The 18,972-nt window shown below is 44.5% G+C and overlaps 3 protein-coding genes across 3 annotated transcripts in view; 1 reads left to right on the top strand and 2 right to left on the bottom strand.

Moving 5' to 3' along the window:
• Window positions 1–827, bottom strand: part of LOC139650196 (protein unc-13 homolog A-like) — a 29,497-nt gene extending 28,670 nt beyond the window's left edge. Inside the window, exon 1 of the mRNA XM_071526781.1 lies at window positions 806–827. Within this exon, the coding sequence (XP_071382882.1) occupies window positions 806–827 (22 nt within the window). The remainder of the gene's footprint in view (window positions 1–805) is intronic.
• A 3,276-nt stretch (window positions 828–4,103) lies between these two features.
• Window positions 4,104–8,499, top strand: LOC139650388 (BTB/POZ domain-containing protein 2-like). Its single transcript, XM_071527043.1, has 9 exons — window positions 4,104–4,651; window positions 4,764–4,883; window positions 5,256–5,412; window positions 5,772–5,877; window positions 6,009–6,206; window positions 6,355–6,547; window positions 6,671–6,758; window positions 6,894–7,040; window positions 7,290–8,499. The coding sequence occupies exons 1-9, from the start codon at window positions 4,104–4,106 to the stop codon at window positions 7,449–7,451; spliced, it is 1,719 nt and encodes a 572-aa protein (XP_071383144.1). The 3' UTR covers window positions 7,452–8,499.
• A 310-nt stretch (window positions 8,500–8,809) lies between these two features.
• Window positions 8,810–18,095, bottom strand: LOC139650178 (elongation factor 2b). The gene is made up of 14 exons (XM_071526757.1): window positions 17,989–18,095; window positions 16,168–16,382; window positions 15,180–15,361; window positions 14,247–14,458; window positions 13,933–14,111; window positions 13,520–13,625; window positions 13,139–13,391; window positions 11,983–12,178; window positions 11,598–11,721; window positions 11,215–11,457; window positions 10,624–10,977; window positions 10,338–10,520; window positions 10,113–10,245; window positions 8,810–9,408 (listed from the first exon to the last, which is right to left on the bottom strand). The coding sequence occupies exons 1-14, from the start codon at window positions 17,989–17,991 to the stop codon at window positions 9,215–9,217; spliced, it is 2,577 nt and encodes an 858-aa protein (XP_071382858.1). The 5' UTR covers window positions 17,992–18,095; the 3' UTR covers window positions 8,810–9,214.
• Between the last annotated feature and the right edge of the window lie 877 nt (window positions 18,096–18,972).

The following is an 18,972-nucleotide window of genomic DNA, read 5'->3' as shown; positions in this document are numbered from 1 at the left end:
TTAGGCAGGGGTGGATTATAACTAAAGTAATCACAACAGATGCTTATTCATCATCACATCCAGAGGGAACAATGTCAGCATCAGGTGCTTTCTCAGAGCGGGGTATGGGGAGGTGACGCATCGCTTCAGGGAAACAGACGGAGAGGGCCGTGACGCGCCGTGCACACCCCCAGCCGCCCCCGAGTATTCCCTCACGACTACAGCAGAGCGGCGGAGTCTACCGCGGCAGCGGTGCGGCAGCGGCAGGGGCTTCCTCCTCCACCCCCTCACCCTCCTCCTCCTCCTCCTCCTCCACCACCGACCGCCCACGCATGAATGAACAGAGTGGATGACACACAGCAATGCCAATACAGTACTAGCGGAGGGAATGACGGCTCTCATCCATGTAGACATACATGGGGAACTCCGGAGCGTGTTAGCTCTTTGGCGCTTTCAGTCACGACCGGGCTATGAGGGCTATTTTATCTCATGGTGTCTTTTGCTGGTAAACAAAGCATCCATGCGAGGCAGCTTTACTTAAGGTCATACATTGAATAAAACATCCCCAAAATAGTCCATTCAGCAGCGGTGTCAGCCATTCAGGTCTCCCTGTGGCACCCTCCAGTAAGCAACCAAACGTGTTATCTTTCCGTTAGGACGCGCTGCCTTGTGATTTAATGACTATTCAGCACAAACCGTCCGCTGTTCAGGCTAGACTTTTCTACTGAGCAGATACCCCACAGGCTCTATTAGACAACTGGTGCAATAACGACTGGTTCAATAAGATCCAAGCAGCGTGTTTCAGCCCCCCGTGTGTCTGTCTTACCTCCCACACATAGCAGGGACATCTCTGATAGTGGTGTGAGCGTCCCCGGCTGTCCTCTGCTGAGTGCCTGCCTGGCTCCTCCGTGATTTGTTTGGTCGGTCCGGTTTCCCTCCTACCTCTCTTCTCTTGGGCAGCCGAGGTTCAAAACCCGCAATACTGTTACCCTAACGGTAACAGAAACTAAACCAGCACCATTTCACAAGTGCCCGTCTCTCTCTTTTGCAGCTGTTGCTCCTCCTTTATCCAGGACAAGACTCAGTGAATCCCCCCCCGTCCTCCTTCTCTGCACTGCTTCAGCTCTCCTCCGCTCCTCCTGTGCGCACAGCCATCTTGTTTCAGCAGCAGCACCTCCGCGAGGACAGCTCCCCGCGCCGCCTGACGTCACGGTTGATGAGAAGCAGGCACAGGGGCTCGCGGATGAACGGAGGAGATGGGATGGGGCTGAATCATATCATACTCACCGGTATAATGAGCATCGTGTGAGAAACTGTGGCCTCATAAGCCCCCGAACGAATCAATATGTAGTAAATTCATCCATTGTTTTTAGTTTTAAAAAGCAATTGGCAATTGGCAAACTACAATTGGCATTATTGTTTTATCTGCTGTTGTTGTTGTTTCTTTTGTTTGTTTGTTTTTTAGCTTTTATTCTTATGCATTCTATAACAGGGCTTACTCATAAACAAGTCTATAAACAAATGATTTATTTGTCTCTGATCACCTTTTTTTATTGAATTGTGCTCTATCTAATTATGCTAAATGGTATGTTGTAGCCTAATTACTCTTTAATAGGATCAGTCGTCCTGAACAAAGGATTGAATCCACCAGTGTCCCACATTTACTGTGTAAAAATAACATCTTGGGTTTTCCCACATAGGGCACGCAGAGGGAATGAGTAACTTGAACTTATCTTGGTATCAAACACTTGCCAAACTGACACAGAAAGGAGGACACATAAAAGGTGGAGGAAGAGGCTCAGCTCTTCTGAGGAATGAGAACGATCAAAAAATGAATCCCACAAGCGCTGTATTCCTGCTGTGCCTCTGTCTGGCTTCAGCAAAGGCTCAGGATGAAAGGAAAGATGGTGCAAGAGGATATATGAAGAAGATAAAAAAAACAGGGAGACTCTGAGTCCAAACAGGACTGCCAGCCAGACATTAAACTTGTATTGAAAAAGTGAATTGCTCCGACTGCAGAGAAAAACGTCATAAAACAGACACAGTCAGCGCTATAGAAGCACTGGCAGCCAGATTACAAGGGTAGGGCCAAGTTCAAGACCTCAAGACAGAGAATCCAGGTATGAAGAGTTGCATGGAACATACACATGAAACTTGGATACTTTGAGTAAAGCATAAAAAATGTCTAAATATCATCCACTGTTCAGGCACTAGATATTTCATATTTATAGCTTGTGGCCCTGAAACCCAAGTCATTTCTCCCTGAACGCCAGGTGGAGGAGCTGAAGAGTGATAAAGGTGATATAGCACCTAGCTTAGATCAGACTCTAAAATGAAAAAAGAGACCACTTCATTTGCTGGTTCATGATAAACATTGGAATAATAGATATGTGCAGCAATAGCTTAAAATTGCACTTTTATCTTTAATACAGAGTAGCCTAATATTTGCCTTATCTCTCCACAGCACACTTATCACAATGATTTGGATGATTTGTTTTTACAGGAAGGAAGGTGGCTTTTAGAAACTTGTGAAGGATACACTGGACCCTCCATTATAGACATCACCATACAACACATCATCTTAAATATTGGCAAAGCCTACAGCCCAGTGATAGGTAGATTACAACTCTTAATGAACTATTTTTCTCCATGCAGCTTTGCTTTTGTGTTAGCCCATGCTCAAACAAAATAATTCACAACACACTCTTGATCTTGATCTCGAGGAAGCTTCACTGCACCAGTTGAAGGAGTCATGATTAAGGCCACTAGTTTTCCTTTGGCCACAACTCACATGGTGTTGCTGCCTGGTTTAATTAAGAATGGACAGCATGTTGTTTCCATTAATGGGCATCAGGCAGTCAACACTGTAAATGCTGCCAACAGGCCACAGGGTGAAGAAACATTAATCCTGCTTGACAATATGGTCCGTTGTGTTGTTTTTAGCTATTTTAGTTATTTGATTTTATTATCTTTATTGGTTACATGGCTGATAATGATTGTTAAAAAACAACAACAACAACAACAACTCTGAAATAAACACATTTGATATTGGTGCACATGCATCAGGTCTTTCACAGCTCAGCGGATGGATTGTACTGCAGTTGCAACGTTCAGTAAAAGACAAAAGCTTTTAGTTATACTGATTACCTCTGGAATGCAATGAAATATCCATTCAAATGAAGAATCTTGGCTATAAAAAAACATAATGCCAGACTTTTTGAGTTCATAGTTGAGAAGCACTGATTTTAAGTGCACTGTTAAGAAATGTACTATGTTTGCCTTTTAGAGAAGATGGACATTTCGCTGTTGAACAATGGATAATTATTTGTTGCAGGAGCTGACTGAGACTCAACTTCAAAGATGCAAAGGATTAGCTGTGGTTTGATAAGTGGCTCAGCTTGGAAGACATCAAGATGGACTGCGTGGTAATTGTGGAAAGTGGAGATAGCCCATCTTCCTCTCATTTACTTCTTCTAGACATAAATGAGTTTTAATTAAGACCTGTGTGAGATTTTAACCATTTTTTCATACTTCTGAAATTCTGCTCCTGAGAAACAACCCTTGGATTGTCTCACTCTGGTATATCATACATCTTACTTAGCTGTTTAATTTATTTTCCTCACATGTCTTAATATGCTCATTTTATATTAAGTCTCTCTTGGGCCATTAAGGAGAAACATCTCAGAAATCTATCAGCAATCTTTGAGTGTAGCCATCTACAAATCAAATATCATGCTTTTCTTATTTGTCTCGAGTCACTTCTCACAATTAATGCATATGTAGGCTATGGTCTCATGTGCGTCTCTTTATTGCTTCTCATGGGGGTTTAGGAGAAAGAATTCAGACATCAATGATCCTAAATTAATACATTAGGCTATTTAAATATGCTATTTTTCTCCAGAAATAAAGAAAAGGTGATGTTAAGCAACAGATCTGTCCACAGTGCAGTCCATAGGGTGGGGGATATGCAGTGCACCTGAGGGCGCAGGTCTGGGATGAGGCAGGGGAGGAGTTTGGCGGCAGCAGTAGGCACATAAGAGTGTCGAGACTACCAGAAATCCACAAAACGAAGAAGTGTTTTGTTTACGCCTACGTCACCGCCCCCTCGAGCTGTCAGATTCAAGATGGCTGCTGGAGACAACAGCGGCAGGCCTCCTTGCCTTAATTTGTCCGGCCCGGGCCCTTTAGGGAACAGTCAGCCCAGTAACAGCGTTTTTTCCATGCCAACGTCCAACGGTGGAGCCGTCGGTTCGGCCGGGGGAGCGCAGGGAGCGGCGAGGCGTCCCAACCCGCAGTTGGGGCCTGGCGGGGGCGAAAGCAACGGCGTTTCGGCCGGAGCTCCCCCGACTGCGCAGAACTCTCTCCAGCAGCCAGCGGCCGGAGCCGCTGCGGTAGGGGCGGCCGCCGGAGCCATGGCCACCGCGGCGTCCAACATGTCAGCTACCGCGGCATCAAACGCACAACCGGCGGCAGTACCGGCCACCCATTCCTCGTTTTCAGCCACTCCGGCAGCTGCGTCTGTGCTGGTGTACCGAGAGCCGGTTTATAACTGGCAGGCAACAAAAAGCACCGTCAAGGAGAGGTTTGCTTTTCTCTTCAACAACGAAGTGCTCAGTGATGTTCATTTTTTAGTGGGCAAAGGAATGGGGGTCCAGAGGATACCCGCACACAGGTAGGCGTGTTAACTGTAAATATTAAGAACAAATAAGACGTGTAGGGCCTATCTGTAAAGCAAACACTGTAACTTCATTCGTGTTCTTTGTTGTTTGCTGCTCACTTGTCAGGTTTGTTCTGGCTGTGGGGAGCGCAGTGTTTGATGCCATGTTCAACGGTGGGATGGCGACGACTTCCACGGAAATAGAGCTGCCAGATGTAGAACCTGCTGCGTTTCTGGCCCTGCTGAAGTAAGCAGGATCATTGTGTGTGTGTGTGTGTGTGTGTGTGTGAGTGAGAGAGAGCGAGCGAGTGTGAGAGAGAAAGGGAGGGAGAGAGAGAGTGTGTCTTTCTACTGGACGTGTCCATTTAAACTTCTGTCTGATGCTCTGCAGTCTTTAGCCAAAGTTGAATTGTTCTATTATGGTCCTATACATTTGAGTATTGGGGAAGGAATAGGAATTTGCAGCCAAGATGAAGCTCAGATAGGTAATGCGATATTAAATCTCATGGCAAAGCATTCACCAAGTGATTATGAGTAAGCCAAGAATGTTTGAAGGCTGTATGCAATAATGAATGCAATAATTGTAATGTCTTATATTATTTGTTGACCCTGCCTCCAGGTTTCTGTACTCTGATGAGGTCCAGATAGGACCTGAGACAGTGATGACCACACTCTATACAGCTAAGAAGTACGCAGTTCCAGCACTGGAGGCTCACTGCGTGGAGTTCCTCAAGAAGAACCTGAGAGCGGACAACGCCTTCATGCTGCTTACACAGGTCAGCCTCCCTCAACTCTTGACTGATAACTGGGGCTGCACAATTTGGTCAAAAAATTGTGATGCATTTGGACACAACTTTTTCAACAGAATTTCATTTTCAACCTCTGTCAAAAGCATCTTATCTGCCACTTGATTTGTCAGCCAGGGATTCAGTACTGTACCATTTTAAAAATTGTGGATGAAGCCTTCTGAAATACCTTTCCATTTAGTGAAAAAATGCATAATTATAATTTAGAAAGTGCAGTTGTCAGCAGCTCAACTGTTAACCCTCACAGGTTATTCTCAAAGAACAGAGATACTCAAATGTATTTGCTTGACTAATGCACTCCTTAAACTGTGGTGTATTCTTTGTTTCAGGCTCGGTTGTTTGATGAGCCTCAGCTGGCCAGCCTGTGTCTAGAAAACATTGACAAGAACACTGGGGACGCTCTTGCTGCCGAAGGCTTCACAGACATAGATCTGGGTAATGTAGGCCTAATTCATCCTGAATTATGCCATTTTAAGGACATTTAAGGTTATTTGTGTGTTTATATTACATATATTACACAAATTACTGCCTAACTGACCGTTGCTTTTTATCTCTCCCTCCCTCAGATACATTGGTGGCAGTGCTGGAGAGGGATACTCTTGGGGTGAGGGAGGTACGCTTGTTTGGGGCAGCGGTGCGTTGGGCAGAGGCGGAGGCGCACAGGCAGCAGCTGCAGCCTACACCAGAGAATAAACGCAGAGTCCTGGGCAAGGCCCTCACACTCATCCGCTTCCCTCTCATGACCATCGAGGAGTTTGCTGCAGGTAAACAGGAACACAGTAAAACATGACAGAACACTCTGGTTCCTCTGTCCCTCCTGCTTCTCCCTCTTTCCCTAATTTTCTCCTCTCTCACAAACACTCTACGCCTCAGACTCTGATCTGTCTTTGGGTCGTGTTTCTGTGCCCTCAGGTCCAGCCCAGTCCAGTATTCTGACTGACAGAGAGGTGGTGAGTCTGTTCCTCCACTTCACCGTCAACCCAAAGCCACGTGTGGAGTTCATCGACCGGCCGCGCTGCTGCCTCCGCGGGAAGGAGTGCAGCATCACACGTTTTGGACAGGTGGAGAGCCGCTGGGGCTACAGCGGGACAAGCGACCGCATTCGGTGCGTTAGGAAGCCGCAATCGATTAACATCATAATATGCATACCCCTGTACTCAGCTAAGCATAGTTGACTTACCATGTCCTTTCTTTTCTCGACACATTCCTTTTCTGGTTTTCCTCTCAGGTTCTCGGTAAACAGAAGGATATTTGTGGTTGGGTTCGGCCTCTACGGGTCCATACACGGACCAACAGACTACCAAGTCAATATACAGGTATGGTCCCAACCACGTCCCAATACCAAATACAACATTGTTCCTAACCGTCAGAAACTTTTTGTCTGGTCGCACTGTAAGTAGGCATGTGTTTGATGTATTTGGGATGTTTGTGTCTCCCCTTTCTTCCTGCAGATAATCCACACGGACAGCAACACGGTGCTGGGCCAGAACGATACGGGCTTCAGTTGTGACGGGTCGGCCAACACCTTCAGAGTCATGTTCAAAGAACCAGTGGAAATACTACCCAATGTCAACTACACTGCCTGTGCTACACTTAAGGTACATTACATGATGGAAATGATAACACCAGATATAAATGTGATGTAAAACATTTCTACATTCCACGCAGCAACACACTACACTGTCTAGTGCATTCCAGTCTAGTAAAATGGCGCACAGTGTTGTGGTTTTTGGTTTTCCCCTGCTGTAAATGTTAGAATATCTAATGGGATAGTTTTCAGGTTGCAACTACTGTATGTGGTGGTGTTTCGGCGAAAGTATTCAACCTCTTCTCCGTCTGTCTTCCAGGGTCCAGACTCTCATTATGGCACTAAAGGAATGCGAAAGGTAACGCACGAGTCCTCATCCACCGGCACAAAGACCTGTTTCACCTTCTGCTACGCAGCAGGCAACAACAACGGCACCTCTGTGGAGGACGGACAGATCCCCGAGGTCATCTTCTACACGTAGTCACCTCTGACCCCGCGTTGACCTTTCATCTGATGTGATGACCTGAGCTCAGTTCGGGGCCAGATTTCAGCAGTTAGACTGTGGCTAATCTGTCAGACAACATCCTATTGTCCTCTCCATATAGTGCACTACTGTTGGCCGCATGGGAAGAAAAACAGCTGTGAGGCGATGTAGGTCACTACATGGGGTGTAGCTTGTCATTTGAGATGCTGCCTCTCTCTTTCTCAATGGCCTCCTTTATCCCATTGTGTTATTTCCACAGCGGGGTGGAGAGGGGAGCTTGATGTTGAGGATTATTGAGTGATGCAAGCCTCTTAAATGGACGTGATATGACTGCAACTGACTCCGAGAGAGAGACAGAGAGAGGAGCCTCTCAGAATGCAACACAGTATTGATGTCAGCGCTGTGGATTTGAAGACGTAAACCATGACACTGAATTTTACTTTAGCTGTATGATCCCTCTTCTTGTACTCCACTGCATTCGAGTAAAGGAGAGACGCAATTGTATGAATGTACAGATTATTTGAACCCCACTCAGATTTGCCTATAGAAGATCCTTCTCACTGTTCAGTGCAGACCAGTATTTCACCCATTTCCACATCAGCTCTAACTCCCATAGACTCGTGGACTTCATAGGCTTATTAATGAACTCTTTTGGCGGATTTGAACCAAACTTTTTATAAATGGGTATGGCTGGAGATGACTTGAAAGGACACAGATAAGCTGTAATACTTCCAGAAGTGTAACCTTGTGAAAAAGATTGATTGATTCATCTAAAAAAACAAAAAACAAGACAAAATAAGACATTTTGGAGTACTGCATACAGTCTGTGGCATCATGTCCCTGCCTGGTAGTTGCCTATACCTTGCACTTCTTGGTCTTGCATATGTACATTTGGTTGTTCTAACTTTGGATGCACACTAACTCCTCTTTGGATATGTTTCAGCCTCGTTTTGAAATGTACAGGTGGAAAAGACCTTAAGGGTTGTATATTAAACTTGCATTTATTAACATTATTGATGTAATTTGAAATAACTATGGATTAAAGAGTGACAAAGTATTGTGTTGCTTGTTTTTGATGAAAGACAAGACATACATTTTTCAGATTCTACATATTGAGTAGTATGAGGTAGTGGTGGTAGTGTTAGAGAGACTGTTATACAACCGCAGGACCCAGCTCCAAACCTTCATATCCTGCTTAACTGTCCTTAAGCAGGATACTGAATCTATACCAGCTGACCTTGAAGCGGGACAAGTGAAAACAGAATTCCCTTAATTCAACCTATAATTATTATGGGTTGAATCCATTTTATTCATCACATCCAAAGAACAAATGTCCAATCCAGGTATGAGTTCTATAACACTTTATTGTGATTTCCATGGTTTTATCTGGCCATGACCCATTTAAACAAGCATTATTGCAGCAGTATCACAGTGCACTGTACAGCCTCATCCTGGCGGAGGAGGGGAAAAGGATGATGGGGAGGAAAGGAAGAAACAAGAAATTGATGATACAACTGCTTCACTCCAAATGTTCCCCAAAACCCTCGCCCTAGGCACTTAGTGTAGCTGTGAAATGAGAAAATACGCATCTTTGCTCCCGCTAGCCTATAACAGAAGAAGCATGAGCATTGTTTCTGCCTCTGACTTTTGACAGAACAAGTACAAGTTGTGCAATATATCTTAAACCTATGCAAGTATTTTAAAGTGCCCAAGGGGTAGGGGTTTAGAGCTTGATTTGGTATTTACTCCAGGGACAGTGTTTACAATTTGTCCAAGTAGTTGTCAAGGATAGGAATGCCCTCTTTCAGACCTTTGCGCTTCCTAATTTCAGCAACGACCTGGGAGGGCTTGGTGGCGGTGTCGCTGGGGTCTCCCTGGAGAATCTGCCAGTGATCAAACACACACTGGGGGAAGGCCTGGCCTCCTGTGTTACTGCGCAGGTCAGCTGTGAACCCTGCAGAGAATGAAGGAAGAGAAGCTCTAGCAACACATTCCTAGAGGTGGAGCATCCTTTTCTACCAAAGGTAAAGAAATCGGATTTCTAACCCTACGTACCCAGATCTGAGTCTCTGAAAATACAACTTAGACCAGAACTAAGGTTTCTGCATCTATCATCTTTCAAATTATAGATTAAATATCTTGCAAAATCTATGAATTTCAAATACCTCAGGAATTTTGAGTGTGCATGAACAAGTTCCTTCCACTATAAACATCCATTAATACTTAAATGTGGAGTGCTGCAAGCGAAATACTGCAGACAGTTTACCATAATTTATTTACTTGTGTGCCTCACACTCCTTTTCAAATGTGTGTAGTGAAGCTGAATAAGAGGTTTTTAATGTCAGGTTCAGCATTTCTAAATAAAAACATTGGTGTGGATTTTTACTTATGGGTATTTCTAAGATCCAATTTAATCTTGAATTGACTTATTCATTCTAAAAGCAATTACGTTCAAAGGTCGTGTCAACATTGTCTCTGAATGTTTTGTGCAGGTTACTCATTGAAAAACTTACATTGAGGTGAACGAATTGAAAATCAGATTTGATGGTCCTGTGTAATTAATTAATACTGTATTTATTATGAAACTACAGGAGCAAGAGGTAGGTCAAAGCTTGGAAAAAAAGGCATCGTCCAGTATAGACTGAGACACACACTCACCAAAGGATTCGTTGACAGGCAGGTAAGCTTTCACCACAAACATGGGGGTTCCGATCACCTGGGACTCCTCAAACACGTGACCTCGCCTCCTGTTCAACACACCGTAGATCCCGCCGACCGCCTGCTCTGAGCACTGCAGGGACAGGAGGCACATCAGTGAGACACATAAACTGGAAAGAGAGAGTTGTCAGACAGAATGATGACACTGAGAACCCATCCGCACACCTGGATCTCCACAAGGTAGACGGGCTCCATGAGTCGTGGCTGCGCGGTGAGCTGGCAGGCGTACAGCACCCTGCGCGCCGTGGGAATGATCTGCCCTCCGCCGCGGTGGATGGCGTCGGCGTGCAGTGTCACATCGTGGATGTCGTAGCGGATCGCGCGCATGTTCTCCTCACACAGAGCGCCCTGCAGGATTGGAAGTAAAGATTATCCACACAATGTACAATATCATAAAAATGTCACATCTGATAACACAGAGAGATATTAATTTACTAAATATGACACCTACCTCTTTAGTTGCCCACTGGAAACCAGCCACCACACTGTCCTTGATCTCACTGAGGTACTGAACCCCCTTGGTGACGTCCATCAGCAGGTTGGGCCCGGTCCCGTCCGGTCCGAAGCACCAGATCTTCCTGGCCTCTGTCACGTCCCACTCGTACTTTTCGGCCAGGTAACGGGCGCGGGTCTTGAGCTCCTGCCGAGCGGTGACGTCCCCCTTCTCGATATCCTCGGCCAGGCCATCTGGGAACGGACGGGCCTTCATAAACAGGCGATTGTGCTTGTTGGGGGACTTGGACAGACACATCCGGTCTGACTCCTCAGTCACTGTCTCTCTGTAGGACACGACGGGGTCCGATTTCTGGGAGGGGACGAAGGAGAAGGGAGTCAGAATTGAGAGCATGGATGGTGATGCAACAGTGTGAGGATCGGAGGATCAAACGTGCATTTTCTGTATTTTATCTTCATGAAAGGATAGGCGCAAGTCGTAGTTGGAGCTGAGAGCTGAGATTTATCTGTCTCCCTTAAGCCTCACTGCAGGATTTTTACCCACTCCTTACTCCATCCATCGTCTGCTCCTCTTGTCTTCCTGTCTCACCTTCAGTGGAATGCAGGCGTGGTCCTCCTCCAGGTCTTTCAGGCAGATCTCCATGTGCAGCTCTCCTGCTCCAGCGATGATGTGCTCCCCGGACTCCTCGATGATGCACTGTACCATGGGGTCGGACTTGGCCAGGCGCTTCAGGCCCTCCACCAGCTTGGGCAGGTCGGCGGGGTTCTTGGCCTCCACAGCGACCCTGACCACCGGGCTCACGCTAAACTTCATCACCCTCATGTTGTGGCTCTGCAGACAGAGCCAGAGTTAGCGAGTTAAAAGTGCTGTTCACTGCATGTTTTTGTAACTCAACACAAGATTTTGTTCCAGAACATTTCAACAGTCACTCCTGCACAAAGCTTTAGAAGAAGATAAATGCTCTACTCTACTTGTTCATAGGTGGTAATGGTCCCTGTCTTAACCAGGAACTGGTCTACTCCAACAAGTCCCACGATGTTCCCACATGGGACGTCCTCAATAGGCTCCACATACCGTCCCATCATCAGAATAGTCCTGGATGGACAGAGAGGAGAGAAGGATGGGGAGATGGGAAGTGGGCAAAAAAAAAATGAAAACAAAAGAGCAAGAAGAGAAGCATGAATTTAAAACATTCTGTTCACCAGCAAAAATACCACGCATAGAAGATAGCTCACGTCCTTTTTGATTGTCCATCCAAGACTTTTAACACCTCTGGCCTCTGTGAATGGGTACTCCACACACACACACACACACACACACACACACACACACACACACACACACAGGCACACCCACCTCTGGATGGGTTTGATGTAGAGGTCCTCTTTCTTGCCAGGGGTGAAGTTTGGACCCATGATGCGCACCTTCAGGCCTGTGGACACGCAGCCAGAGAACACGCGGCCGAAGGCATAGAAACGCCCCTTGTCAGTGGTAGGGACCATCTTGGAAATATACATCATCAGAGGAGCCTTGGGATCGCAGTTCTTTATACCTGAGAGGAGAGCAGAGACAAAGTTCTGAATCTAGTAAGGCCTAGAAATAGAATGTTTATTTTGCTAAACCACATACACTACCAGTCAAACGTTTGGACACACCACATTTGTTTTTATTTTTACTATTTTCCACATTTTAAAGTAATAGTAAAGACATCAAAACTATGAAATAACACAAGTGGAATTATGCATTGACCAAAAAAGTGTTAAACAAATCAAAACTACCTTATATTTTAGATTCTTTAAAGTAGCTGCCCTTTGTCTTGATGGAAAGGCAAAGGCTTTGGAAAGAAATTGATACATAAGCCTCAACTTCACTTTGTCTAAGAAACAAATTTCAACCGTTTAAGCATAAGCCTTTAGATCAAAATGGCTTTAAGATAATGAAAAACATTCAATCTAGTGTATCCAAACCTTTGACTGGTAGTGTAATAATAATAAAAATGCTCTTTATTGAATAATGTCCAGTTGTGCCAGCTTGAGGTGGTCAAGGTGTGGTGGTTTGAGTGTGTGTGTGTTATGAGTGTATGCCTGAATATGCGTGTGTTGTCCAAACCCAAGGCAGCCTTGTTATCTCCAGGCCTTGATTAATATTCATTATTCAGGAATCCACATAAAAAGGCAGCGGAAAAATCGGTTCCCAATGGGTCAGAGAACATCAAATAGAAAAGGTGGGAAACCGTATAATTAAAAAAAAACATGCACAAAACTACTTGTTTTTGTGCATTATACGGATTTTAATATTCAGTATTGCTATCTTGGGAACAAGTGAATACGTGGTGGTGGTGGTGGTGGTGGTGGTGGTGGTGTGTGTGTGTGTGTGTGTGTGTGTGTGTGTGTGTGTGTGTGTGTGTGTGTGTGTGTGTGTGTGTGTGTGTGTGTGTGTGTGTGTGTGTGTGTGTGTGTGTGTGTGTGTGTGTGTGTGTGTGTGTGTGTGTGTGTGTGTGTGTTGTACTGACCAATGGCAGCCTCGTCGTCTCCCGGCCCTTCGTACAGCAGCTCACAGCGGTACTTCTGCGCGGTGACGGGGGAAGGCAGGTGGATGGTGATCATCTGGAGCAGGGCCTCTCCGGCCGGCAGCCAGCGGCGCATCACGGCCTTCAGCAGGGGCTTCCCCTCCTTCTCCTTGTCCTCCGAGTCCAGTTTGACGTCCAGCTTCTCAATCAGCTTGGCCGTCTCCTCCTTCTTGAAGTTCATGATGGCGTCAAACACCTAGGAGGAGAGTGAGGGAGCAGCAGAGGCAGAGAACATTACAATCAATTAGTTAATAGGCATATCCCTGAATTAGTCAACACATAAATCGAAGATTTAAGGGTCTATAGTATTATATTTCCATTCACCTTAAAGATGGGGTCCAGGACGAGCTGGGAGAAGGTGCGAGGAAGCTTCTTGCCATCAGGACCAGTGGCAGTCTTAGTGAACTTGCCGGCAGCTGGGTCAAAATATCTGAGAGAAACATTTAAAGTATTGCAGAACGCCACGACACTCAAATATAAGATTTATATGTAGCCTACATTATCCTAATTCAGTGACTTCCTGCTGTTGAGGAATTCTACAATATGTGCGTGCTGAAAACCCCATCATAACATTGTATCATGCCTTTAATGTCTCGATGAGGACTTAAAATAAGATTTCAACCTTTCAACCCCATCAGAGCGCTCAACGATTGTGTCAATTTCTCAGTGTGTGCAAATAAAGTCTAATCTAAACTCTAATCTGATCAGTTTCTGTGTGGATGCGCATGTGTGTTTACCTGTCTCCCCACAGTTTCTTCATCGTGTCTTCCACCTTCTTACACCTTTCTGTAGGCCCCAACTGAGCGTCGCCTTTAGCCGCAAACTTCGCCACATACATCTCAGCAAACTGCTTCAAGGTGAAAGCCCAGCCATGGAGGCCAGAACCAAACCCAACTGTACCAATAACAGGGTCGATCTAAAGAAAAAGGCCTGTATTCATAGCAGTCACTGCTGTCTGCAAGCAAAACACAGAATGTGCAGTAATATTTCCAAGCCATTGTCTTTTTCAGTGTATATGTGTGCGCCTGTGTGGTATGAGCATGTGCCTCACCATGATGTTACCCATGGGTCCTCCCTCGTCCTCTCCGTAGGTGGAGATGATGACGTTGACGTTCTCCACGATGCGCTGGAAGGTCTGGAAGAGCTCGTCCGGCTCCAGCTGCAGCTCCAGCAGGGCCCGGTCCATCTTGTTCATCATCAGGACCGGCTTGATGCGCTCAGCGATGGCCTGGCGCAGCACCGTCTCCGTCTGCACACACACACCTGCCAAAGCAGAGGAACTGGTGAGACTGGGGCAGGGGTGGGGGGCGGGGGGTGTGTGTGAAGATGATGGAGGTGTGTGTGTGTGTGTGGGTCAAACACAGGGATGATGTACACTGAGCTCTCTCCACTTCACATGGGGGTCTTGAATCTCCCTGTCAGGGCTTATTTCACAACAATAACTGGTTTGCATTTATTACACAGCTACTTACCAAAAGCATTAATCATTTGACACGAAAAATGTATTTAAAATGATTTTATTACAAACTAAAATCAACAAAATCGACCAGACTTCTTGACTGTGGAGTGATATGATTAGATGTGAAACACTGGTCTGCTATTCACAAAATTCACAGACCTCAGAATGTGTTCACTGTCCAATCAGAGTTAAATACTCAACAACTCCATGTAATAAACTGTCATTATACTGTATAGTCTCTCCTTTATTCCCTCTTTGCCCATATCTGTCTTCTGGACTGTCCAGTGTCCACTAAACCTTCATTAATCTCTTAATCTCATGACAGAGAAAAAGAGAAAAACATGAAGAGAAAGAAACAGACAGACAGACTGACATTGGGACACAGACACAGGAGTGCTGACTTAGTACCTTTTGTCTTTCAGATCATAACCAAACAGGCTGCCACAGGGTGCTAGTTAATGGTCCTACTATTGGTCCCACAGTCCTCACTGAGAAGCCTGACAGATTCCAGGTTTTCCAGATTACCTGAGACGCAGTCGACCACCACCAGTGCTCCGTCAGTGACCCTGAGGGCAGCGGTGACCTCGGAGGAGAAGTCGACGTGACCCGGAGAATCGATCAGGTTGATGAGGAAGCCGCTGCCGTCCTTACACTGCTTGATGAACGGCAAGTCATTTTCTCCAAGCTCATAGTACATGGAGATGGCCCTGAACGACAGAGGGGACAGAAGAGTTTGAGGATAAGTTCATTGTAGGACTTGTAACGTCCTTATTATTCCGTTTTCATTATACTGTTTTCAAACTCTGTGGCTCTGGATAAGTGTAATGTTCTCCATGATGTTTTGCAGCTAAGTGCAGTTTAGTTAATTGGCTGACAACACCAGCTCCTCTGATTCAAATGAGGTAAACCTGCTGAGCGGAGGCTTTCCAGTGGGTGTATCAGTTAAAATGCTGCAAAGTGGCCTGATTGGAAGGATTTCAGCAATTATCTGGGGATGGGAGCCAAGTCCAAGTTTTACTGTGTTTACTAGAGTTAGTCTGAAACGCCCTGTAAAAAAGGGTGGATTTTTGCAATGCAAATGCCTTTAAATACCTTTAAATTTAACCGCTCAAACTCAAATTTTAGCACTATCTTGATTAAACATCTTCGGTCATATATGTATATAAACAGAGGAAAATTTGAATTCATATAATATGATACCTTTAACTGAACCTCAGACATCAAAACCAACCAGTCAAGTGGAAAGTCAGAATCACAAAAAAGGCAAAAGAGATTTTTAATCTCAATGAGACTCCAACTGGTTAAATATAGTTAAAAAAAAAAGAATAAGTTGCAGTATTTCAATTCCAATATTTCATTCTTTAGGTCCAGATAAACAATGTTCTACTGTAATTCAACAAGACAACAAGACTATAATACAAGACAACAGATCTATACATCTGAGAGCTTCTGATACATTTGAGAGCTTTAATGGGATGCACTAGACTACAACACACTTCATTCAACCACATACGTAGATTTGATGGTGATGCAGCGCTCCTGCTCATCTTTGCGCGTGTCTGTGAAGCGGGTCTCTCCAGCCCGGGCTGAAGCAATGATCCCCGCCTTGGACACCAGTGAGTCGGTCAAAGTGGACTTCCCATGGTCAACGTGAGCGATCACAGACATGTTCCTGATGTTGGACTTCTTGTCCATGATGGTACGGATCTGGTCCACCGTGAAGTTCACCTAGCAGAGGGGCATCCATCCCATTACAACCAGCAGAGATGGATTTTGTTCATCATTATGCGTCTCTGTGTTTATATCCACTAGGCGTACCATATCTCTGCACTATAATATAATAATAATAATATAATAATGTTAGGTCAGTATTGGTCCAGTGTCCTCACAACTGCTATTGGCAAGTAGCCTATACTTGGTTTTTCTGACAATATAGCCTATTATAGTGTAAAGTCATCAGTGGTGGAAAGTAACTAAGTACATTTACTCAAGTAGCTACTGTACTTAAGTACAATTTTGAGGTACTTGTACTTTAATTGAGTATTTCCATTTTATGCTACTTTGTACTTATACTCCACTACATTTTAGAGGGAAATATTGTACTTACATTTATTTCACAGCTATAGTTACTAGTTACTTTTCAGATCAATATTTTAGATTTAAAACAGTGATCATCTTTATAAAATAACTATAAAATAGCATTGTTATAGACTAGACTACCCAAAAGTATAGCTAAATTGTTAAGATTAGCTTCACGTTGACAACTTTAAAATGCTACTTACATGTACATGTATGTCAATAAATCAGTATTAATATTCCAATAATTTATGAAAAATATAACTCTCTAAGTGGGGACAGTTTGCATAATGAGTACATTTACTTTGATACTCTAAGTACATTTTGCTGCCAATACTTATGTACTTTTACTTAAGTAAGATTTTGAATGCAGGACTTTTCCTTGTAATGGAGTATCTTTACATTGTTGTATTGCTACTTTTACTTCAGTAAAAGATCTCTTCTTCCACCACTGAAAGTCATAGTAGTAAAGCCTATAGGCCTACAGTGAAATTACACAACGATTGTCTGATGCAACACAACTAAAATTACTGGTTTACCTGTTGTTGGCTATATTGTCAGAAAGGTAGGCTACCTCAAAATTGTACTTAAGCTACTTGAGTAAATGTACTTAGTTACTTTCCACCACTGATGCCTTTACACTATAATATGCTATATTGTCAGAAAAACCAAGTGTAGGCTACTTGCCAATAGCAGTTGTGAGGACACTGGACCAATACTGACGTAACATTAACGTTATTTAATTTAACAGGATTCTAGCATGTTAAATTAAATGCGTTCAGTGAAGAGCATAATAGAATATCTGGTCAAACTTGCATCCATTCACTTAATAAAGTAATAACTAATTCAGTAATAACATGCCGGCTGGGTGGGTGTCTTCCTACAGCGGGAACATTACCAAACACATTAGAGGATTTGTTATGAACGTCACAGCAGCAGATCATGTTAGCTAACCGGGCCAACGGAGGCCAAAACCCAGAGTTGTCAGCTGTTCTGCTGCGCACATTTCACACAAACCACATATTTTGTAGAGCTCGTAGCTATGTCGTGTAACAGATAACATTATAATGCCCCGGCATCCATGTTAACGTTAGCTGACACCTGACGAGGTAGGCTGGACCTGCCGAACCTCTCACTGACCAACCGCAACCCTTAATGTTAGTTGAAGGTTGTTAGGTAACTGACAGCCCACATTTCCCCTGCTACAGTCGTGTAAATATATATTCACATCAGCTTAGGTATTCGTGTATCGACTCACCATTTTGTCTGATGGTCGTAGGTCGTTGTGTGTAAGGAGTTTATTGCTGTAAACACTGCCTTCCACATCTGAGGAGAGGCAGTGCTGCTGACAGGAAGGCTGCTGTAGCTACTAACCGCCTCTTGTATCATCTGATGCGTAATACTGAGAGCGGCAATACAGCCGCTGCGCCGGCAGGGGGCGCTGCTGCTCAATACTGTGCTGTGCTGACTTCTAATGACCAGTTGCCTTTTGTCTCTGTTATGCACAATTAAAACTAGAACTCTCAAAGTGAATTTGGGGCTGGGGGGGGGACAAGTGAAATTCTTAATTGCAGCTAAAAGCGAGTTGTACATGTATTTTGAGGCTGTGAAAGCTTTATTCAAACTGTATTCTTTGTGAAGATTGGGGTAGAAAATGTGAGAATACACCCAAACTTTAGATGACTGAATAAATCCTCCATTGTATCTGTACAAGTCAGTGTCATTGTCAAGAGATCAATTACCCTATGGTAGTGGTAGCTATAAGGTTAAAGAAACTTTTTGATTAAGAGGTCATTGGTTCAAGTCCATGCCCTGAATAAAAAATGGGATGGAAATGGAAAACTGGTCCCTCGATAAATACTATAGGTGTGCCCTTGAGCAGGGCATTAGAATAATCCAATAAGCGCTCAGTGGAAACAGTAAGACCGTGACTGCACTGCTGCCAAGTGGTGTGTGTTGGCCGTTGTGTGTAATCCTTCCTCCCTGCAGCTGTCAGCGCTCCAGGTCTGTCTGTTTAAGCAGCAACCACCTTCAGCTCACACAACAAACTGCTTTCATTTCTGTTATTTGACACTGGAATTTCCCCAAGGTGCCGTCATACTGCGTGTTACGGTGTCCTATGTAAGTAAACAGACTTATCACTGGAGTCTAGATAAAAGCCATCTAACATGCATTTTATGGCTGGTGGAATAATAAAACTGTATGTGTACAGCACACACTCTTCTGTTTAGCTGTCCTATGG

The sequence above is a fragment of the Centroberyx affinis genome, unplaced genomic scaffold (assembly GCF_046629955.1).
Source record: "Centroberyx affinis isolate AG114_WGS23_722 - 3 ecotype Tasmania unplaced genomic scaffold, CSIRO-AGI_Caff_v1 ptg000112l_1, whole genome shotgun sequence".
Classification (NCBI taxonomy): domain Eukaryota; kingdom Metazoa; phylum Chordata; class Actinopteri; order Beryciformes; family Berycidae; genus Centroberyx; species Centroberyx affinis.
This window is presented reverse-complemented; position numbering and strand designations above follow the sequence as displayed.